The following is a 24,253-nucleotide window of genomic DNA, read 5'->3' on the forward strand; positions in this document are numbered from 1 at the left end:
GACTAAGCCCATCTTCCCCAGGTCAAGGACATGGGTTGGTCAACTACACTTCTGGTTAGCATAATAATTGTGACATTTGTTATGCACTTACTATGTGCCAGGGGACTGTACTAAGTGCTGAGGTAGATACAAGTCGATTAATTCATTCATTCAATAGTATTTATTGAGCACTTACTATGTGCAGAACACTGTATTAAGCGCTTGGAATGTACAAATCGGCAACAGAGACAGCCCCTGCCCATTGACGGGCTTACAGTCTAATCGGGGGAGACAGACAAAAACAATAGCAATAAATAGAATCAAGTCAATCGGGTCGGACAGAGTCCCTATCCAAAATGGGGCTCACAGTCTTAATCTCATTCATTCATTCATTCAATAGTATTTATTGAGCGCTTACTATGTGCAGAGCACTGTACTAAGCGCTTGGGATGAACAAGTCGGCAACAGTTGGAGACAGTCCCTGCCGTTGACGGGCTTACAGTCTAATCTCCATTTTACAGATGAAGGAACTGAGGCACGGAGAAGTGAAGTGACTTGCCCGTGGTCATACAGCAGACAAGTAGCAGAGCTGAGATTAGAACCCAGGTCCTTCTGCCTTTCAAGCCTATCCATTCAACGATCCTGTTTCTCAACTAGGCAGGAGAAGGAGATTTGAGCCACAAGACCTTAAACTCCATTAGTCATAAACAGTGCTGCGGACTGATGGTTCTCCCCTCTGACAAAGATCAGCGCTTGTCCACTGAGGACAGGGTAGGCTGTTCGGTAACGTGTTGAAGGACAACAAGAGTGAAACCGCACTTCAGAGAACCCAAACATAATTAGTACACATTTTCGTTTGCCCCAAATAGACACCGATTTCACTGTGCCCTAAATAGTCACCAATCTACCTCTCTTTACTGTTAATGAAGCAGAGGAGCACAAAAGTATTTCTAATTTGGAGGAGCTGAGGGAGCCTCCATGGGCCATTAGCAGCAGACAGCTTCATTACTGGGGAAAGGAGCCTCTTCCAACATCCCCGGGTTTTATGGGCGAGAAATCAGGAGGCAACCAGTCTGTTGTGGAGAACAAATTCTCTGCCTGGCTTCATTAGCAGCTCTCGCACCCTGGAACAAGGGAGGCAAAATGAGGGTCTGCCATCCCTGCTTCTTTTCGTCAGGGGAGGAGTGGCTAGAAGAGGGTCTTCAACTACGGGACAATTTGCTAGAGAAATATGGCCCAGTGACTAGATGAAAGTGGGATGTTTAAGAGTCAATTTGCCAGACTGACGGTATAAACCGTTATGTCTTTTAGCTCAAGTGCACTGTGCCGAACTGTCGAACATCTACAACCCACAGAGGATTTACTAAAGCCATCGACAACACCAGCTAGAACAAATATTAACTCCTCGATTTATGTTTACCATTAGCTTACTTATCCTGAGGGTCCATATCTCCCTGTATTAAGACAAACAGGACATTTAGCTCAAAACGCTTTCTACTTAGTCCTATTGTGAAATAAGCCCGTTCTAATTATGCATCTCCTAAACCGGAGCCCAACATAATAGCTAGCCTCAAATGGCGCTGTAAGCATCTACTGGATAATAGCGCTTGCTGTCGCTGCTCTATTACCACACAAAGGGGGAAAGTTGAAAATTTTGAATGCAGCAAACTCTTAGTGGCCAGGCTCTGCCGGAGCTCGCTTTAAAAAGGCCCTGGTTTCCAGCAGTAATCCACGGGATTCAGGAATGATCGGACATCGTCTCTGCCGTCTCCCAGTCAACACTTGCCAGACTCAGACATCAATAATAAAAATAATAATGATGGTACTTGTTAAGCACTTACTACGTGCCAAGCACTCTTCTAAGCCCTGGGGTAGATACAAGGTAATCAGGTTGTCCCACAAGGGGCTCACAGTCTTAATCTCCATTTTAACAGGCGAGGTAACTGAGGCACAGAGAAGTTAAGTGGCTTGCCCAAGGTCACACAGTAGACAAGCGGTGGAGGGATTAGAACCCAATACTTGACCTTCTAGTTGATCCAGAAAAAAACTAGAAATAGAGTGGCGGAGGGAGGAGGAGAGTCAATGCAGCATGGTATAGTGGATGCAGCAGAGACCTGAGAGTCAGAAGGTCATGGGTTCTAATCCTGGCTCTGCCATGTGTCTGCTGTGTGACCTTGGGCAAGTCACTTAACTTTTCTGTGCCTCAGTTACCTCATCTGTAACGGGACGGTGACTGTGTCCAACTCGATTCGCTTGTATCCACCCCAGAGCTTAGTACTGTTCCTGACACATGGTAAGTGCTTAACAAATGCCACAATTAAATCAGATTAAATTAAATTAAAATTAATGCCCTCCAACCTTTGGCCAGAATCCTCCAATTATGGCCACGGCCGCTTCCGCCACCACTTCAACCACCCAACTCCGCTGCCCCAGATCCCAATCCCAGGTTCCCGGCTCATTTCATACCCAGACACCAGTCCTTCCGGGCTCAGCTCCAACTACAGTCCAGCTCCCACTCACACCCAGTCCTCCCATCCTGTCAGTCGCCCCCATCCAGAACGAGGATCTCAGATGTCACTCTGGGAATTGCCATCCAATCCGTTGCTTCTCATCTTTCCCTGCACCTACAGCCCTTTGATCTTCTTTCGGCATTTCCCATCTGCAGGAACCAGTCCCGCGGCCCTGTCCTCCGGTTCCGTGGATTTGAAGAATTACAAACACGCAACTTAAATGAATAACATTGTTACAAAAGTTCTCAACTTTGTCCGATCTCATTTTCCCTCACTTTCCCCAAGCTCTCGCAAAGTGGCGAATGCGCTCCAGGGAAGCAATTGCTGATGCCTCCTATTACTTGCCAACGTGCTTCCCTCTAATTCATTTTCCTTGTTAATTTCATGAACTATTGGATTCATATAATACATTTCCTATTAATACTGGAGCGAGCATTTTCTGGTTATGCAGCCCAATCCACCATTAAATCACTGGCCTTGCTGCTTATAATGCATAATGGGGCTGTTGCAGCTGCCCTGTTTAATTTACAGTCGATGATTGCCTTATGTCGAGGCTCCCGTCTTCTTACATGCTCCACAGGTAGATCTATCAAAAAATACTAGTATCCTAGAGCCGGAAGGGACTTCAAAAAAATTGCCTGGTCCAGCTCTCCTGTCTCCAGGTAAGAGAGTGACTAAAACACCTAGGATGTAGCGTAGTGGATAGAGAAGGCAGCCTGGCCCAGTGGATAGAGTACGGGCCTGGGGAATCAGAAGGTCATGGGTTCTAATCCCATCTCCACAACTTGTCTGCTGTGTGACCTCGGGCAGGTCACTTCATTTCTCTGGGCCTCAGTTACCTCACCTGGAAAATGGGGAGTGAAGCTGTGAGCCCCACATGGGACAGGGACTGTATCCAACCCGATTTGACTGTATCCACCCCAGAGCTTAGTAGAGTGTCTGGCACATGGTAAGTGCTTAACAAATACCACGATTATTATTATTATCATCCTGAAAGACCTCGGGATGTAGAGTTCACCTGCTCCCTTGGTAACTTGTTCCAGTGTTTTATTCCCACAGATGTCAAAGCAGTTATTCAACAGGCTGATCGGAATCTTCCCTCCCTCTGACAGAATAGAGCACATGAAATCTACCCTCTGTCTCCTAGAGTAACCAGGAAGATTCATGAAGGAGAGGCCCACAATGTAATTAGTGGGACATATTAGTAGTAGAAGGATCAAGAAGAGTGGAGTTAGATTCACCGTCAATTGACGGTCAATTGATTGGGCGGGTTTCTAGGGGAAATGTTAGGGATCCATAATCCATCAATAACCAGCGTTTAAGCATAATGGTTGAAACACCCTGAGGAAAATACATGGTCAGTGATGTAAACTCAGTCCTTGGCATACAAGGAAGTCATGTCCAATCAGGGAAAGGAGAGTCTCAAAGGGAAATAGTGGCAGGGAGGTTAAAATGCCCATTTCTAAACTTAAGGATGAGTACCAAAGAGAGACACTTAACTTCTCTGTGCCTCAGTTACCTCATTGGTAAAAGGGGGATTAATACTGTGAACCCCTGGGGGACATGCAATGTGTCCAACCTGATTAGTCTGTACCTATCCCAGCACTCGATGGTTCGGAGAAAGGGTGATTGATACGTACAAGCCAATAGACATGCGATGGAAGACGACACCTCCAAGGCAAACGCTGCCCTGGGCAGCCTGACTGAAGCTTATGTTCACCAGACAAGACGATCCCAGGGTCTCCACGGTTGGGAGGACAAGATTTCCCACTTGTCCTGACAAAGAACCATCCAGGTCTTCCAACATGGCTGCGTGGGGAAATGGAAAAGCCACCCGATTCGGGGAATTTGCAAACCTGAGCTGCTTGACCTTCACAGTAAATCCACCTGAAACAAGACCAATCCAAAGACAGACAGTCAAACAGCTGCAGGTCTCTGAAAGGAGAGTTGAGGGTCTCAGGACTCTTACTCAAAGGAAATTCTAGAACAAGGCCAAGAACCAGGAACTGTGAGTGAAAGGTGTGGAAGGAGTAGAAAGAAACAGGGTGGAAGCAACCTTAGGGAGTAATTCAAAGCCTAACAGTGACTTCCTTTTCTTTTAAGAGAGATACCAGATATCATGACTACTATTTATTCCACTCCTGCTTACTATCCTTTGACCTCTACTTCAGCACAGGTGACAGCTATTCCTCCCCCAGTCCCTGGGAAAGTCAGAGGAACAAATAGCCTCATTTGGCATTTGGAGAAATTGAGGCCCAGGAAAAGCCTATAATAGGCCCTGGAAGCAGCATGGCCTATGAAAAGAGCTTGATTTGGAAGGTCAGAGGAGCTGGGTTCAAATCCCTCTCTGACACTTGCCTGCTTTGCGACTTTGGGCAAGATACTTCACTTCTCTGGGCCTCAGGTCCCTCACTTGTGAAGTGGGGTTTTCACGTTAAAATCCTAATCCCTTTTTCTTAGAGTATGAGTCCAATTTGGGATAGGGACTGTGGCCAACCTTATTTTCTCACAATAGTGGGGTGGGCAGCGCTAACAGTAATTGACACATACTGAGCATTAATAAGCATTATAATTAGTAATAACAATATTAATAATAACAACACCTGTTCTTCCTCCCCCTTAAACTGAACGCTGTGTGGGACAGTCATGTACAAACTGATTATCTTCTATGTATCCCAGCTCTTAGTACAGTCCTTGGCACACAGTAAATAGTCAATGAACACCACCATCATTAAAAGGGACAGTGAGTTGATGATGGATTTAGGAATAGCGACAGCAGCTTTATTGACTAAGGGTCTTCCCTTCGGCAGCACGCTGCATCACACCTACACCTGGAGGGGTTTGATTTTCTTCAGTCCTCAAGCCTGACTGGAGGGGTCAAGGAAGTTGGCATGGGACAATTGCCCGAATGCACCAACTAGGCACTAAGCGGGCAACACCCACTGGTATCCATCCCTTCAAATTCAGGTATCTCAGGAGGAAAAACATACTTTGAGGACTAGCTCAATTCCTAACATCTTCATATCCCTTCTCACCCTGTCAGATAATGTGAATAACTCCTAACATCTTCATATCCCTTCTCACCCTGTCAGATAATGTGAATAATGAATGACACTCAATTTCACTCTTCAAAATAATAATCATTATAGCATTTGTTAAGTGCTTACTATGTGCCAGGCACTGTACTAAGTGCTGGGGTGAATACAAGCAAATCGGGTTGGACACACTCCCTGTCCCATGTGGGGGTCACAGTCTCGATCCCCATTTTACAGATGAGGTAACTTAGGCACAGAGAAGTTAAGTGATTTGCCCAAGATCACACAGCAGACTAGTGGCAGAGTTGGGATTAGAACCCATGACCCTCTGACTCCCAGGCCTGTGCTCTTTCCATGCTGCTTCCTCTGAGAGTGGCCCCACAGTAACAATAATATTAATTGGGCATTTGAATAGCGCTTACTACGTACCCTGCACTCTGGGGTGAATCGGACTATCCATTTCCTACATGGAGTCATGGTTTAAGTAGAAGGGAGAACAGGTATTTAAAACCCATTTGACAGGGGAGAAAACTGAGGTCCAGAGAAGAGAAGTGACTTGTCCAAGGTCATCCAGCAGGCAAAAGGAAGAATTGGGATTAGAACCCAGGTCCTCTTACTCCTAATCCCGAGCTTTTTCCACTAGGCCTCGAGGCTTAGTTTACTTGGGCACCTTTCTTGTCATCCCTCCCCATGGTTAGGAATGCACCATTTAGCATCCAGTTGCGGGAACCAATTACCAATTTATCATTCATGAATTTACCCAGTTCCTTTCTGAGTCTATTGATATTTTCAGTTTGCACAGCTTCCTGTTTAATGAATTTCATCTGCTTGCCATCCATGATATGCAAAATGTTCTCTTTTGTTTACTCTCCAGTTCTCTGACAGCTATGAACTAGAAGATTAAGCCTAAGATAATAGGGTTTAGCCTCTCTGCTGCAGGGTGGAAGGTGGGGAGGAGATGAAAATGAATTGGGAACATATTTAATGTCTATTCTGATTTGTCTGTAGCCACCTCAGCACTTAGAACAATGGCTGGCACACAGTAAGTGCTCAATAAATACCACAATTACTATTAATATTATGACACATTTTGATTAGCAGACTCCACCCATGTCTTCTTGGGATTGAAAAAGATCATGAGTACATCTCTGTGCTGTTCATTCTCTGCTGGATATTAGGCACTACCTAGCATGTGAATGAGAATGACTTACCCTGTCCTCGATAGCAGCCGGCACAGGTCCTGATGGCTATGCAATTGTTTCTATCAAAATTCACGAAGGTTGTGTTAGACACCACCAGATCCCATCTTTTAGGGGCTTGCAGCCCAGATGCCATGCAGAAACTCTCCTAGCATTGAAAGAAAATAAAGCAAAACTGCAGTTGTAAATTAACAACTGAAATCAAAAGCACTTAACCAAACTTCCCATTTCTTTTTTTGCTCTTGCTGCTCTTGGATATCAAAGTTGCCAGTGGCTAGTGAGAGGAAGGCAAGCTACTGCAAGTCATAACTCACCCATGCTGGGCAGCAGCGGCTTGGGAGAGAATCGAGGGCAGAGAGTCAAGTTTACTGCGCGGAAGGAGGCGACGGTAAACCACTTCTGTATTTTTTACCAAGGAAAGTCTATGGATACACTACCAGAATGACTGCAGGTGGAGAATGGGGCATTTGGGGAGAGATGTGTCCCTGGAGTCGCTAGGGGTCGGAGACAACTCGACAGCATAAGGCACGACAAGACAAGGAGAGAATAGAGGCCCCGGTTTCTGCATCCTCGTCATATCATGTGTGGCAGCTAAGAGCAGATGCTATCAACTTGTTCAGCGGATGAGGAAATCAAAATTAAATGAAGTCACCTGAATTTCCACAGGACCCCTAAGTAGTCAACCAAAGAACTGTGTAAAATTCACATCTCAATTGCCCATCCGGTTCCATCCTCCTCATGACACAGCTGAAGAAGGCTGAAGGGAGAAGCAGCTTGGCCTAGTGGATACAGCATGGGCCTGGGAGTCAGAAGGACTCAGAGCCACTTGACTGCCATGTGACCTTGGGCAAGTCACTTTGCTACTCTGTGCCCGAGTTACCTCATCTGTAAAATGGGGATTAAGACTGTCCCACTGTGTGGGATGGGGACTGTGTCCAACCCGATTAACTTGTATCTACCCCAGGTTTAGAAGAGTGCCTGGTGCATAAATCTCACAATAAATATTATTATTATAATACTCCCCAGATCTCAGCCCAACCTAAACCTGTCGGCTTGCTCCCCACCCTCCCACTTCCAAGTCTTTGGGCACAACTGGGAACACAGGTCATTTCATGCATCTGGGGGGCAATTATAAAGTCTCCTCTCTACCATCTCGTTTGAATGAATCTATCTGGACAACTGATTTCAACAAATTATGTGCTTAGCATCTCATCCTCCTCCTTCGTAAGTTCCAGCAGGCAGAGGCTCCACAGACCAAAACCGGAGAGTTTAGTTGAATGTTTGCACCAGAGAATTCAGATGACACATCAAGAGTTTAGAGACACTCCAGTGAAAGGCAACTGTTATTCATTCATTCAATAGTATTTATTGAGCGCTTACTATGTGCAGAGCACTGTACCAAGCGCTTGGAATGAACAAGTCGGCAACAGGTAGAGACAGTCCCTGCCCTTTGACGGGCTTACAGTCTAAACAATCTTATAGTTATGATCCCTGCCCTCCAGGGATGTGATGATCTCTGATGACATCATGATGCAAAACCCCTTGTCATCATTTACATCTGAATTTCAGTCATTCTTCCATTAATAATGAGATCTACTTAACGCCATTTAAAACACTGCCCCATTAACTGAACAGAAAGTTTGGGTCTCAGCTTGGGGACTTTTTTTCCTTTGTTAAGATGACAGAGATCATTACTTCTGAGAATACTAGGGAAATAAGGATAATAATGATTATAATCATTGTGATAAGTGTTAAGCTCTTACTATGTGCCAAACACTGTAGAAAGTGCTGGGATAGGTAGAAAGAAATCAACTCCTTGTGGGGAACAGGGATTGAATCCCCATTTTGCAGCCGAGGGAACTGAGGCCCAGAGAAGGTAAGTGACTTGTCCAAGGTCACACAAGAGATTAGTGGCAGAGCCAGGACCAGAACCCAGGTCCCCAGACTCCCAGGTCTGTGGTCTTTCCACTATGCCACCCCCTCTCAGTCCCTTGGCATTTAAAACATTTGGGGAAATTTTTCTGACCTGCATCCTCTCTTGAAATGATGTCATTCTGATCTAAGCAATATCTCTGAGGTAGAAAATTTATCTGGGGAGAGGAAAAGATTGGTTTTGATTTTCCTCTAGAAAGGATGGTCCGAAAGAGGCTTAACTAAGCATAACAGGATGGAACTGAGCACAGGAAAATTTAGGCTTAATAAGAAGTGGTTTAAAAAAATCCTAATAGGGATGCCTATTAGACTGTGAAATAGTCTCTCAGGGGAAGCTGAAGAAATGGCAGGAGGAGTCGCTTACATTGCAGCTGGACAAAGCAGGGGGGATTTTGCTATGAGATATAGTACCCTCTGGTTTTCCATCCCTCTTACAAGAACCCAGTGTGAATTCACACCAAGAGCCCCGCCCAATCCCCCTCAATCTCTCATCCCTGCCGGCCGTGTCCCCACTGGGACACGGAGTACAATCAGTGAGTAGGCGGGCACAGTGCAGCACATCGTGAAGCACACACAAAGGTGATCTGATGTGTGTGGAATCCATTTCCAGCTGAAGTGAGATCAGTGGAATGCCAGTGAATGCCAGTGGCATTTCAGACCCGCCCCTTGACCCAGGAGCTGGTTGCCTTGAGGCCCATATTAGCCATTTTCTCTTCTGGATCCCTGCCAGGCCCTGTCCAGCTCCCAGAATGGCCTCAATGGCTCTTTAATAATGTTGGTATTTGTTAAGCTCTTACTATGTGCAGGGCACTGTTCTAAGCGCTAGGGTAGATCCAGGGTAATCAGGTTGTCCCATGTGAGGCTCACAGTCTTAATCCCCATTTTACAGATGAGGTAACTGAGGCACAGAGAAGTGAAGTGACTTGCCCACAATCACACAGCTGACAAGTGGCAGAGCCAGAATTAGAACCCAGGTCCTCTGACTCCCAAGCCTGTGCTCTTTCCACTGAGCCACTCTGCTTCTCTTTACACAGAGACCTTCACTCCTCGTGGAAGAGGTCACCCAACTTCCAGCTGTTTCACCCTGCAGTGAGTGGGTCGGACTTGTCCCACGATACAAGCTCTTAATAAGTGCTTGTGATGATGATGACATTGCTATAAGCACTTACCTTTTGAGTAAAATGGCCAAGTAATAAACTGTCAGTAACAGAAGCATTTTCATCACTTTCCAAGGTATCAATTCCAAAATCTTTGCATGAATAAACTTGGAAATTTTGGAGTTGCAGGTTGCTACTTCTAAAAATCTACAAAACAATCAGAGACATTGTGGCTTGATTTATTTCCCTTTGATAATACTCTAACATGCTTTTTTATTGAGTGAAAACAAACAGAGAGTCTTTGACCGCACGTAACAGGACCATCGTCCCCATGTTGCTCGGCAGTCCACCTTCAACTGTCTCCCCTGACAATCACTCCCACCTCTCTTTCTGCTCAGGACAACTGACAGAGTAAGGACTGTGGGACTATTTCACCATCTGTCCGAAGGCATTCTGAGATGCAACTTTGTAGTTGCTGATATGCCTTCTGCCAATGAGGAAAATTCAAATGCTCCCATAAATACCTGAATGTTGGACTCTAGGTTGCTTGCCCAACTAACGTTTTTGTAGTATTACAATCATGAAACAGTGAAACAAGAGGAAATATACTTTGCTTGTCAGCACCTTCATTAGAACATCCTTGATTAATTAGCACAAATTTATTAATAAGAATGATATACTGTATTGTAACTTTGTCCAAAGAGCCAAATGAGTTTTTATAGCAATTAGCTAATTCATTCTCACCAATTACCGAAAGGTAATTACTATCCATTAGAAGGATCAGGGAATGTGTCCACCAGCTCAGGTGTATTGTTTCTCCCAAGTGCTTAGTACAGTGTTCTGCACATAATAAGTGCTCACTAAATACTACTGATAATGATGACCAAAACTGCTACCTTTTTGGACCGTTCCCTAGTGGAGCACCCTTTACACAAAAGGCTCTCAGTGATGCTAATGAACGAATGAATTGAAAGAGTGAAGAGTAAGAGACACCTACACTTGCCTTGGATGGCAAAAAAAGTCATGAATTGGACTTTACCTGAATTCCACCTTGATTTCCCCAGGTTGTGAAGTTCTGAAACAGATATGGGCTGCTGCCATTAACTTGGAAAGGATGGTACCGGGGATACACAAGCAGACCAAACCTGGACACAAAATGATTCGAGGTGGTGAGTGACATTGGCTCAGTGGGAAGAGCGCGGGCTTGGGAGTCAGAGGTCATGGGTTCTAATCCCTGCTCTGCCGCTAGTCAGCTGTGTGACCTTGGGCAAGTCACTTCACTTCTCTGTGCCTCAGTTACCTCATCTGTCAAATGGGGATTAACAATGAGCCTCACGTGGGACGACCTGATGACCCTGTATCCCCCAGCGCTTACAGCAGTGCTTTGCACATAGTAAGCGCTTGAAAAATACCACAATTTATCTATTTATTATTTATCATCACCCAATTATAGTACCCCAAAATCAAAGGAATGTAGAAAACACAGGACTAAGGCATCCCTGTCATTCCATCTGGGGAACTCTGACAGAATTGAGTTTTTTCTTTTTTTTAAAATGGCATTTGTTAAATGCTTACTATGAAGCAGGCTTTGTACTAAGCGCTGGGGTTGATATAAGATAATCAGGTTGGTCAGAGTCTATCTCCCACATGGGGCTCACAGTCTTAGTCCCCATTTAACAGGTGATGTAACTGAGGCACAGAGAAGTTAAGTGACTTGCCCAAGGTCACACAACATACAAGTGGCAGGGCCAATATTAGAACCCAGGTCCTGACTCCCAAACAGGTGCTCTATCCGCTAAGCAACACTGCTTTTCCAAGTGATTCTCTCCTATTCATCACAGGCTACGTCATCTGACTGCTCTGCTTCCACATTACCATCTGCAGGCTCGTCTAGCAAGAGTAAAGAGCAGTACCTGTTTCTAAGGTAAAGTGCTCAACAGCTGGATGATTTCCCCAGAATAACTGGCAATAATCAAATTCATTAGCAATATCAAATGCAGTTACCCTTCAATTGTGAAAATGATAATGAGATTATCAATGTGCTGGATAAATACTGATCATAAGGATATGGGATTGTGATTAGAGTATCTCTGACATAATATTTGGGTCTAACTGAAGTGGTTTTACATGTGAACTTCGTAGAAAAATGGATACAGTGGTAGGTTCTGGCCAGTCAGTCTAATTGATGAACAAATCAATATTAATGTGCCTATCAACTGCACTGTATTATACATTCCCAAGTGCATAGTAAAGTGCTCTACATAGAGTAAGTGCTCAGAAAATAATCACTGATTGATTTGAGAATGAAGATGCCTACATGGAAATGTTGTAACATTTAACCAAACTCGTTTTGTGGAAATAAGAACAAGCTCTGAAATATGCTTGTGGTGAAAAGCAAAGGCTGATAAGATAAAATGTGATATAAGAATACCTCCTCACCCTCTTCTTAGACTGTTACCTCCAAGGGGGACAGGGACTGTGTTCAACCTGTTTATCTTGTACCTTGTATATAAGCGCTTGGAATTTAGCACTTTACAAATGATCTGATTATTATGAGAATCAACTGAAACCATGGACTAAGATAATCCTTGAACATGTATGGAGCTGTATTCACCAACATACACCTTTGAAGAGTATGACTTGACCCTAATTAGGTGAGGAGGGAGTGAAAACAATGACCACAACACTTTGACACTCTAATGGTAATAATAATAATAATTATTGTCCTATGTGACAAGCACTATATTAAGCACTGGGACAGATATCAAATAATCAGATCCACAATGGGACTAACAGTCTAAGTGGGAGATAGATCAGCTATTGAATCTCCATTTTGCAAATGAGGGAACTGAGGCACAGAGATGTGAAGTGTCTCACCCAAGTTCACAGAGGAGGAAGTGACAAGGCTGGGATTAGAACCCAGGCTATCTGCCTCCCAGGCCCGTGCTCTTTCCACTAGCCTATGCTGCTTCTCACATCTTTCAACAGGGTGATAGTTTTCAGTGAATGGTAACACCATAACTTCCTCTCTCCAACATTTAATGAATTACCTGATGTAGCTAGTGCCATGAGGAATGGCAAAGTGCCCAGATTGGAGAGAGCTGTTCTGTGATGAGAGAGAGGATGACATTGCTCAGCTATAACCAAGCGTTTCTTCCAACATAAGCAGGAAATGCCACGGTATCAGAGTCTTTAAAAGAGAAAGTCAGAGTGCGGACTGACTATTAAGACTATTATGGGCTTCCGCTCTTTTCCAATGCCAAAAAGATCCTAGGCAGTTTTCCTCAATCAACATCCACTGGGTTACCTAGAAAACACACTACCAGGGTAGAGTTCCTGCACCTACAGCATTAAGGATCAGCATCCGCTGAGGAGCAGCATGGCCTAGTGGATAGAGCACAGTCCTGAGAGTCAGACGGACCTGAGTTCTACTCCCTACCCCACCACATGTCTGCTGTGTGACCTCGGTCAAGTCACTTAACTAATCTGTGCCTTAGTTACCTCCTGTGTAAAATGGGGATTAAGACTGGGAGCCCCACAAGGGAGATGGACTGTGTCCAACTTGATTAGCTTGTATTTACCCTACTGTTTAGTAAGTGCCTGGCACATAGCAAGCACTTAAAAAACACCCTTTAGCTGACACCATCCAAAGAAGTTTCCCACATTGCTGGTGTTAAATTTAAGTCACCTGAGAGAAACCTGATGTTTCAAAAGGGACTGGCAGTAGGATCTATGCCACTTTCCCAAGGACCGTTAATGCTTTGCTATGTTACGAGCCCCCTTGAGTCATTAGCCGTCATTAGTGGCCCTGCTCCCAGGGCAGATTTGGAGGGTAATTGGGATTGTGATGTCTTGTCCGGGAAAACAGAGTGGTTGCCTGACTGATCCTACTGATTAAAACTCAAAAAACCATTGAGATGCTCATGGAAAGCTGCCAAGGCAAATCAGCCAGCCAGCGCTCAAGCTACATCTAAGAGGATAAGTGGATCGAGCCATTATTGCCCAATGGAGTGATGGCACAAGAGTTACAGTTGCGCATATAAAACAGACCAATTTCTCAGAGTACCTTGTGCAAGAGTGTGCGACGTTCTGAGAGAAGGACAGGAGGGGAGCTCGGGACGTCTCATTGGTCAAGAGATGAAAGAAATATCCGTACCCAGCAGAGCACACCGTGTTCCCCTGCAGGGAGTAATGCGATGGTTAGAAAGCTTTCCCAGATTTGCTAAGATTGCTGGAACAAACTCCGTTTTAATAGTGCCGTTCTTTCCTTCCTTCTTCCTCTTCATCTCCTTCTTTCCAATAGCCACTAGCAATGTTTCCCGATTCTAAATCCCAGGATTCATCAATTAATCAATCAATCATATTTACTGAGCACTTAACTGTGCGCAGAACACTGTACTAAGCACTTGGGAAAGTACAATATAGCAGAGTTGGTAGACAAGTTCCCTGCCCACGATGTTAAGCTGCTCTTCTTTGTTGCCCTTCTTCCAGGAAATCTTGCAGGAGGAGTTGGTAGCTTGAAAGTATCAGCAACTATCCAAATAATTCATTCTCCAAAACCTGCTCTTAAAGGGGGCATTTGGTTTGAATACTCCAGATTGGACTCCTACATTAATTCCTTAAATAATTATTTGAGTCTCCCCTTCATTTTACTATTTTATCTAGTTATTCCTCATACTCAAAGACAGTATTACTGACGGTTAATTCTCACTATGGGAGAAAAGTGTGACAAAAAAACCGATCTCTTCACTACTGCACACAGAGAAAGACAGCATCAAAAGAGAAGCAGTGTGGCTTAGTGGATAGAGCAAGGGCCAGGGAGTAAGAGGACCTGGGCTCTAATCCTGGCTCCATTTGTCTGTTGTGTGACCTTGGGGGAGTTGCTTAACTTCTCTGTGCCTCAGTTACCACATCTGTAAAATGGGGATTAAGACTGCGAGCCCCATGTGGGAGAATGACTTGTGTCCAACCTGATTATCTTGTATCTACCCTAGCACTTAGTAAGTACAGTGCTGACTCACAGTAAGTGTTTAACAAATACCAGTTTTAAAGATGGCATTTGAATACTTACGGTGTGCAGATTACTAAACTAAGCACTTGGGAAAGTATGATAGAGAAGGCAGACATGATCCCTGCCTTTAAAGAGCTTCTAGTAAGGGAGATATTAAATTTAATTATTCATTCATCCATTCAATAGTATTTATTGAGCGCTTACTATGTGCAGAGCACTGTACTAAGCGCTTGGAATGTACAAATCGGTAACAGATAGAGACAGTCCCTGCCCTTTGACGGGCTTACGGTCTAATCGGGGGAGACGGACAGACGAGAACAATGGCAATCAATAGAATTGAGGGGAAGAGCATCTCATTAAAACAACAGCAAATAAATAGAATCAGGGAGATGTACATCTCATTAACAAAACAAATAGGGTAATGAAGATATATACAGTTGAGCGGAAGAGTACAGTGCTGAGGCGATGGGACGGGAGAGGGGGAGAAGAGGGAAAGGGGGGAGAAGAGGGTTTAGCTGCGGAGAGGTGAAGGGGGGGTAGAGGGAGCAGAGGGAAAAGGGGAGCTCAGTCTGGGAAGGCCTCTTGGAGGAGGTGAGCTTAGGGGGAAGCCACAGAATATAAAGGGAAGGAATGAGTCTGTTTACTGTTGTATTGTACTCTCAAACGCTTAGTACAGCGCTCTGCACACAGTAAGCACTCAATAAATACGACTGAATGAATGAACACGGATGCTGTGTGGGGTGTGAGTATGAAAGTGCATAAGTGATGCAGAAGAAAGGGTGAGGAGTTGAGAGAATTGTGAGGGCAGGCTTCCTGGAAGGGATTATGATTCTAAAAGGGGTTTGCAGATGGGAACAGTGGTTCTGTTGTCAGATATGAAGGGAAAGGGAGTACCAGGCAAGAGAGAGGGTGTGAGAAAGGAAAATATTTTATATGTGCTTTGTCTCAAAATTCCTTATGTGTCTATCTTCTGTTTCCTCTCCCAACCCTTATTCTTAGATTGTTGTCCCCTTGAAGGACAGATATTATGTCTAATTTTTACCTTCTTCCTAGCACTAAGTAGAGTGCTTTGCATGAGGTAAGCACTTACTAAATAATAATAATAATGACGATATTTCTTAAGCGCTTACTACGTGCCAAGCACTGTTCTAAGTGCTGGGCACTGTTATCATTGTTACATCCAGTACTAGGGCTCACAGTTCGAGTGGTAGTTTTTTAATAAAAGCTTCCTAGGAGAGGTCCATCCCCATTCCTAGTCTGTGTCTATCAACCAATACTTTCAATCAATCAATCAATCGACCGTTTACTAAGTTCAGAGCACAGTACTAAGTCCTTGGGAGAGTATAATTCAACAGAATTAGTCAGAAAGCTATTGCTCAGAGACAATGCAAATCCATCCTCCTGCTTACCTATTTATCGTGATAACGCTGTCTTGTTTTCGTTTCATTCTGTTTTGCTCTGCCATCTGTCTCCCCCGATTAGACTGTGAGCCCATCACTGGGCAGGGATTGTCTCTATCTGTTGCCGAATTGTACATTCCAAGTGCTTAGTACGGTACTCTGCGCATAGTAAGCGCTCAATAAATACTATTGAATAAATGAATGTTTAACCCAGTTATTGTGGATGTATCTTCTAGACTGTAAGATCCTCGTGTCTACACGCTCTATTGTATTGTGCCTTCCCAAGTGATAAGTACTGTTCTCTGCACACAGAAAGCATTGAATAAATACCATGGATTGATAGCTCTCCTCAGTAAGGATTCACAACTTGTAATGACACCCTTCAAAATCTCCTGTCTTTGTTTCCAACCCAACTCTGGAATTGAAATATAGAACAAACAATCCCATCTATGGATCACTGTCATCATCAATGGAGTTCAAAGATGACATAGCTGTGGTGAGATTGTACCGATGTCTCTGTGGAAAGGATTGTCTTCCTCAACAACCCTCACTCTGCCCACAAAAAGCAGGCGAGGCCACCTTTTCGCATCTTTTGCCATTTGTCTGAGCAGCCACTTTCCTTCTAGTATCCCGCTGTGGACCTCTCACCCTTGAATTTATTCAAACCCTTCCAATATTTTTGGTCCGCACCACTTTCTATGGTCACGGATCGCACATCCTTCCAGCCTGCTGGGGGAAGGCATGACTCCTTTCATTTGCTCGGAATCTAGTGCCCTTGAGCTTCAACTGACATCCCCTTCATCACCTCCAATCAGCATTCGCCCCAAACCTGGTGAACGACCACTGAACCCACCCTGCCCAAGCCCTCGATGATTTTACGAATTTCAATCATGTCTCCTCCCAGTCTTCATCTTCCCGGACTGAGAGCCCCTAATCTTTACAATCTGTTCTAGCCACCTTTCTTTCAATGAGACGTGATTTGGCTCTCCCTTCCTAGAAAGGTACTCTTGCTTTGGCAGGCTGTTCTGTGTCCTGGAGCTCTTTACTCTCCACTCCGATTGTGTATGCTGCAGATGAGTCACAAGGCCAAAAAAAAAAAAAAAGAAAGAAAGAAAAAACCCCCATATTTATGCAGGCCGTGGTGGCTCGCGGGGAGAGGTTTAAGGCAAGTAGGGAATTTTGTGTGGAAATCAATTCTTTGCGGAAGTCAATGTATTACGGACGTTCAAGCAAGCAAAATTCCAGAGAGAAATTAGCTGTCCGTGTATGCCAGATACCTTGAGGTGTGTATCTATAGTCATTTCAATAAAGCAGGTTAACCCTTAAGGCGCGACTCAATATACATTGCCGGCAGACTGATCGGTGAGGATAATTAAAGACAGCCCGCTGGTTCTTTAAACGCGCATTTCCTTTCATAGAGTTGCATGGCAGATTCACCCAACCCTCGCATTCTAACATGTGCCCCAAGAGCCAGTCTGTAGGGTCTCCTGGGGTTTTCCCAGCAGGGCCCCAAAAGTGAGATAGGCACCTTCCACTACATATAACTGATGGAAACTAATGGAAAGAGCACGGGTCTTGGAGTCAGAGGACCTGGGTTCTAGTTCCATTTCTACCACTTGCTTGCTGTGTGACCTTGGGCAATTCACTTAGCTTCTCTGTGCCTCCATTTCCTCACCTGTAAAATGGAGATTCGCTACCTGTTCTCTCTCCTACTTAGACTGTGGGACAGGGACTGTGTCTGACCTGAAGAACTTGTATCTATCCCAGTATTTAGCATTTGACACAAAGTACTTAACAAGTATGATGGTGATGATAATGATAATAATAACAATGCAGGGCAGGAAATCTCTGGGATTAGGCTGAGGGAAGGGAACATGTCTACCAACTCTGTCCTCAAGCACTGAGGACAGTGCTCTGCACACAGTAAGTACTCAGTAAATAGGACTGATTGACTAGATTTGGGCCAGCCAGCTGGAGAGTCAGCCTGGGTATCGTGGAAAGTTGCAGCCATCTTCAGGGGCCTGAGGAAAACCAAGTGGAGCCCTTCTTCCTGGGCACTGGGGAAAGAAGACTGGTCATACTGACACAGACAGTCTGAGTCCACAGAGTCAGGGAGGGTTGGAGGTGAGGGCTATTAAGACCCACCAGGGGCCATTTTCCTTCCTAAGGGAAGCGGCCCCGAGCTTCCATCATCTGAAGCACTGGCAGCGAGGCGGGAGGAGAGTCTGCTGCTATGAAAAAAGTAATTTCACAACTGAAATGCCCGAATAATGTGCGGGGCTCTGAAGGTGAGCAAACTGTAAAGGTGACTGACTGAACACTGGGGAAAGCTATGCATACTGTGACCAAATGTTTGGTCACAGGCTCCGGGCCATGGTGTAATGAGCCGCCCCAAATCAATGTTGAGACAACTCCGAGTGTCTCCTCTTTCTTTCCTGTTGCCTGCCAGGCCGGGGAGGGGTAGGCGGGCAAGGTCAGGCAGGCTCAGGAATCTGGCCCCCAGAGTTGAATTCCTGACACCCAAAGCTAGATGAGTTCCTCTACACCACACTACAGAAACCAGGTGCCAAAAGTCTCCAATCATCTGTTTTGGACCACAAGAATAAGTGGCGACCCATGTGACCACAGACTAAGAGACCCCAAGTGTGAGCCAAAGAAAAAATCAAGCAGAGGGTAAAAAAAGCCTCTCCTTCCTCTGCCTTGAGCTCCTACCTTTGTTTTTTTGTTTTTTTATCATGGAAACCATGCCTATGGAGAAGCTCTGCTTTTGACACAGGATAACGTCCTGAATGGGTGATACTGGGAGAAGAGAATATCCGATCCAAGTTGAACTGGTGTCCAGTGGACGATGAGAGTGCACATCAAGGGTGGGACTAGTTTATCAAAGACAGGCTTGCCAGGAGGCAACGGCTGCGACCCTGCAATTTAAAGTGAACCCCGGGGCCCGGAATCCCAAGGGCATCCAGGAAATCCACTAAGGGACACTTAAATGCTGCTCTATTTAGACCTCCAAGTCTGTCTGCTTACAATTGCATGCAGCCTTTTGCCGGCTAACAGGCTTGAAGTAATCCCAGGTGTTCTGGGCTGGCAAGTTTAAACTTCCTAAAATCCATGCCCGTTCTGCCCGCTTTCCTCACTAGCCCATTAGACACCCCCAGTAGGCCCCTAAAATGGTATCTAAGTGCTGAATTTGGAGTAAGAGTCATTAAGAGCCTGGAGGAGAATTAAAGAGATAACTGCAACTTTTATTAAGAGTTGATCAACTGAGAGTAATGGTAAACTCGTGATCAGAGGGACAGACAGAGAGGTGAGTTCTCTCGTGTGGCTCAGAAACCCTCTCCCATGAATACATACTGGCAGAATAAGAACCACCCAGGGTCTGAAAGTCTGCTATACTGCTTTTTGTTTGTTTGTTTTTGCTTCTTCACGGCATTTGTTAAGTGCTTACTTTGTGCCAGACATTGTACTAAACACTAGAGTAAACACAAGTTAATCAGGTTAGACACAGTCTTAATCTCCACTTTATAGAGGTAACTGAATTGCAGAGAAGTCAAGTGACTTGCCCAAGGTCGCACAAAAGACAAGTTGTGGAGGCGACATTAGAACACAGGTCCTTTGACTATTGTTCCCTCTCAATCCAACTAGGCAACTGTCATAAGGAGCACACTCCACCCAAACTTTTCAGGAAGAAAGTCAAGAGAGAGGGGCAAGCTAGGCTCACTGGGCTAAGCAGCAGACTTACCCTGCCACTAACCTGCTGTGTCACCCTGCACAAATCATTCACCCTCTCTTGGTCCTAATTACAATATTAATGACCCAGATCTCTCCTAGAGATTCCCGTGATGGAGAAACAAAGAAATGATCTCTTCACCTACAAAGGGTGATTCATAATCACACACCGCTCTCTGACGATGAAAATTCTAATTCCACTTCTGTGATTATTCTCTTCCAAACTAGCTCTAAAAATTAAAACTCTTATCTTATCTCCTTCCAAGGCCTCACTTTCCTCTTTGATTGGTGCTGATGCTTCTATCCCCTTCCTTACCTCTAGAACATTCACTGGGGACAGGATGTAGACACCCGCTGGGGAAAACTTCTCGACATTGGAGAGTCCTTCAGTTCCTGAAACACCAATCACTGCGTTGCTTCTTATTCGATTTCCCTGATCTGACCAGTCTCCTTTAAAACAAAAAAAAATCGGAGCCAAAGGTTCCACAGAAATAATTCAACACCTACACAGGTCCCACACTGAATTCTATGAATAGGCCCTGTGTTTCACAGACTGCATTATGTATTCATAGTCAAAAAGTATACATGCTCTGTTCAGCATATTTAAGACATTACATATTATGCCCATTGGCCTTCTCGGTAAAATAAATGACAACTTAAATGTATTATAATATATTTAAAACACATTCATTTATTTACCATTTTCTCTCCAGGGGACAGACTCCCAAGAGAGGTGTCTCATTTCCATGTGTGTCCCTAGGGACAAAAGCCATTCAGTGTTACTGGAGCACATTTCATGCCATCCTGGATGGCAAAACAATGAATTTACCATCTGAGTTTCTCTTCCTTGCTTTCTTTTGTAATGAGGTCTGTGGATGGGGTGGGGGTAACTGAGGTAAAAACAGACTGCCCTGAGGTTCTAGGGTCCATAATCACTGAAGTGAAATTCAGAAGGAAACACAAAAAGAGCGTTCACTCACTCAGGCTCTCTCTCTCCTACTCTCTCTCCCACTCTCTCTCATTTTCCAACTAGATAAATCCCCAAACACTGCATATAGCAAACACAATAGCTCTGTGATTCTTTTTTGTGGTCCAATCTCCTTTAAACACCCTCTCTTGTTCCTCCTGCTGGAGAGACTCATTGCGAAGGTGAAGGGCTGAAGAAGCAGCATGGCATAGTGGATAGAGCACAGGCCTGAGAGGCAGAAGGCCATGGGTTCTAATCCCGCCGTTTCCACTTGTCTACTGTGTGACCTGGAGCAAGTGACTTCACTTCTCTGGGTCTCAGTTGCCCCATCCTTAATATGGGGATTGAGACTGTGAGCCCCTTGTGAGACAGGGAATGTGTCCAACCCCACTTGCTTGTATCCACCCCAGTGCTCAGTACAGTGCCTGGCACACAGTAAGCACTTAATAAATACCACAATCATTATTATTAGCAGCCCAACCTAGAGGGTGAAAACATCATCCCATGAGAACTAGCAGGGATAGAGTCTTGAACTCCCAACTCCTAGGGTTTCCTTCTGAGCAGTGGGCAAAATATGAATTCTACAAGGGAGGATAGGCAGAGGGGCCCTCAAGACAGGATTTATCCTCTGAATCCTGAAAGGTAAATCCCATTTTGCCGTAAATATAGTCTTCTCACATCGAGAAATATTAGTTTCCAAAACCATTTTCATCTCCGTTTCCCAAACCTTGTGTCTCCTCCTGCAACCCAATCAATTGATTTAATTTACTGAGAACTTATTGTGTGCAGAGAACTGTACAAAGTCCTTGGGCAGGTACAAATACAGCAATAAAATAGAGTTGGTAGAAACATTCCCTGGCCCCAACAAACTTACAGTCCCTTTAACAAGACCCCTTGCTCCACTCAAGAATGTCGAGAGAGAGCCAGCAGGCTCCCCCGACTTACCCACAAGCAGTCCATGGCCTAAAATGTTGTGAAACACATTTCTGTCCACTCTGAGGCCTGAAGTCCTCAACAGACTGAGGCCTCTGTTGAAGGAATCCCACACGGAGCAGTCTCGGATGTATGAATCTGAAAGGGGAAGAAAAGGTTTAGCCTAGAGAGTGGACGGACAGCACACAACCCTTCTAGAGAAGCTCAAATCATGCCTCTTCAAGTATCATTCACTTAGAGCTTTAGTACAGGGCACTGCACACAGTAACCGCTCAATAAATACGACTGATTGATCAATTAGATGTGACACATAATCTAACTGCAGGGTTAAGGAGATAGAGGGATTAATAAAAGAAAAAAGAGCCACTGGGCCAGTGAAGTGACTGCTGAAAATCAAAGCCCTCTAAGGTGCTAGTACTGCCGACATAAAATGAAGATGGAGATGGTTGTGAAAGCCATATGTCCAAAAAAAAAAAAGAAATATGATACAGAGTATGGGCCCTGCCAAGTGCTTAGTATAGTGTTCTGCACACAGTAAGGAATCAATAGATACTATTGATTGATTGATGGAACCTCTGAAATTCATGACCAGTCAAAGGACCTGGCAGGCAAGGTCAAGGGGACATCTAGAAGATAACAGAGGTGAGCTGACTTACCCACTATATTTTTGGAATATAACAGCTGATCTGGAGAGGTGGGGACAGGTGCTTTGAGGGGCAGTGGACTGATGGTATTTGAGTACTTTGCAGTGTGCAGAGCACTGTACTAAATGCTTGGGAAAGTACAATACAATAGGAAGGATAGTCATGATCTCGCGTCAAAAGTTGCTTACAGGCTACCAGGGGAGACAGACATTGAAATAAATTACAGAGAGGAAATGGTAAAGTGTTGTGGGGCTGGGTTGAGCATCGAGGGCCTTAAAACGTACACAGGCAAATGTGTAGTTAATGCAGCGGGGAGGGTGGAGAGGGAAAATGAGGGCTTAGTCAGGGAAGGCCTCTTGAAGGAGGTGTGATTTTAGGAGGATTTTGAAGGTTGGGAAAGTGGTGAACTCTCGACTATGTCAGGAGAAGGAGATCCAGGATGTGAACAAGGGCTTTCACTGTGCTGCACCTAAGTTCCCAGGATGGGATTAATGACCCGAACTCAGGTCAATCTTGGGATAGCTGTCATGGGTGAACGGAAATTCTAAAATGAGACCGAGATTTTCAGCCATCAATGGCTGACCTCCTGCCCTCAGTGACCCAAGAACCAGACAGAGGGTCCCAGAGGGGAGAGTCCTTGTTACATATCAGGCCTCCTTCTCGACCCACTCACCTCCCATGGGCCCAGCCAGAGTCAACGCACTCTGGTGTTTCTGAAACGCTTGACCCATGTGCTGGAACTGCACTCCCTGCAGATGGACGCGGCTCGGCTCTCCCTGGAAGGACTGTACGATGACCACGGCCCCCATGTCCCTGGAGCCCAGCTTCCTTTCACTCCGCTCGTAAAGGCAGGGCTGAGAGGCATCTGAAAAAACATGGGAAGTTGGCACTTGGCCCATGAACTATTTTCCTGTCATCGTCTCTGCCCACCAGCCGGGAATAGCGGTATGATGGGTGCCTGCCTGCCACATAATCAATGAATTTGTCTGACAGTTAACGCTGATAACATTAAAATGTTCAAAGGATAGATTTATCTGAGAAATTAAAAAGTAACAGCAGCAATGAGCACTTAACCCTGGAATCCCACCAGCTTCCTCCTTTGAAGGAGCTCAAATCTGCTCGAAGGCAACTATTGCATTGCCTCTTTTTCCTGCTTTTATGAGCAGATGGAGAAACTGAGGTCAGACTCCTGGTTGAATAAATTACCGTCACTGAGCTCGGTTCTCTCGGATAAGTACTCAATAATCTGAACTTCTTTCAACGACTCCAGATGGCCTCTACTGGCTAAGCAGTTATTCAGAGAATTGAGTGTGAGGACACAGGTTTCCTCCTGTATCTATGAAGTAGCAATGAGCCTAGTGGAAAGACCTCAGGACTGGGAATCCCAAGACCTGCGTTCTAATTCTGGCTCTTCCACTTTGCTGTTGTGCGATATATGGTCAAGTCACTTGGCTTCTCTTCATCTCAGCTTCCTCATCTAAAAACTGGAGATTGAATACTTAATGTTGGTATTTGTTATGCGCTTACTATGTGCCGAGCACTGTTCTAAGCGCTGGGGTAGATACAAGGGAATCAGGTTGTCCCACGTGGGGCTCACAGTCTTAATCCCCATTTTACAGATGAGGTAACTGAGGCACAGAGAAGTTAAGTGACTTGCCCACAGTCACACAGCTGACAAGTCACACAGCTGACAAATCATTCATTCAATAGCATTTATTGAGCGCTTACTATGTGCAGAGCACTGTACTAAGCGCTTGGAATGTACAAATCGGTAACAGATAAAGTCCCTGCCCTTTGACAGGCTTACAGTCTCCCCC

At 44.9% G+C, this 24,253-nt stretch overlaps 1 protein-coding gene across 7 annotated transcripts in view; it reads right to left on the reverse strand.

Moving 5' to 3' along the window:
- Positions 1-24,253, reverse strand: part of PKHD1 (PKHD1 ciliary IPT domain containing fibrocystin/polyductin) — a 344,877-nt gene that overhangs the window by 159,883 nt on the left and 160,741 nt on the right. For 6 of the 7 annotated variants that reach the window (XM_029050691.2, XM_029050688.2, XM_029050686.2 and 3 more), the window contains 9 exons: positions 23,110-23,301; positions 21,805-21,930; positions 20,592-20,648; positions 20,209-20,342; positions 13,819-13,931; positions 10,792-10,897; positions 9,825-9,959; positions 6,736-6,871; positions 4,130-4,376 (listed from right to left, as the gene is read on the reverse strand). In XM_029050691.2, the coding sequence (XP_028906524.1) occupies positions 4,130-4,376; positions 6,736-6,871; positions 9,825-9,959; positions 10,792-10,897; positions 13,819-13,931; positions 20,209-20,342; positions 20,592-20,648; positions 21,805-21,930; positions 23,110-23,301 (1,246 nt within the window). The remainder of the gene's footprint in view (positions 1-4,129; positions 4,377-6,735; positions 6,872-9,824; positions 9,960-10,791; positions 10,898-13,818; positions 13,932-20,208; positions 20,343-20,591; positions 20,649-21,804; positions 21,931-23,109; positions 23,302-24,253) is intronic. The other variant, XM_029050690.2, reaches the window with a different exon arrangement.

This window comes from Ornithorhynchus anatinus, chromosome X1 (genome assembly GCF_004115215.2).
Source record: "Ornithorhynchus anatinus isolate Pmale09 chromosome X1, mOrnAna1.pri.v4, whole genome shotgun sequence".
Classification (NCBI taxonomy): Eukaryota; Metazoa; Chordata; class Mammalia; order Monotremata; family Ornithorhynchidae; genus Ornithorhynchus; species Ornithorhynchus anatinus.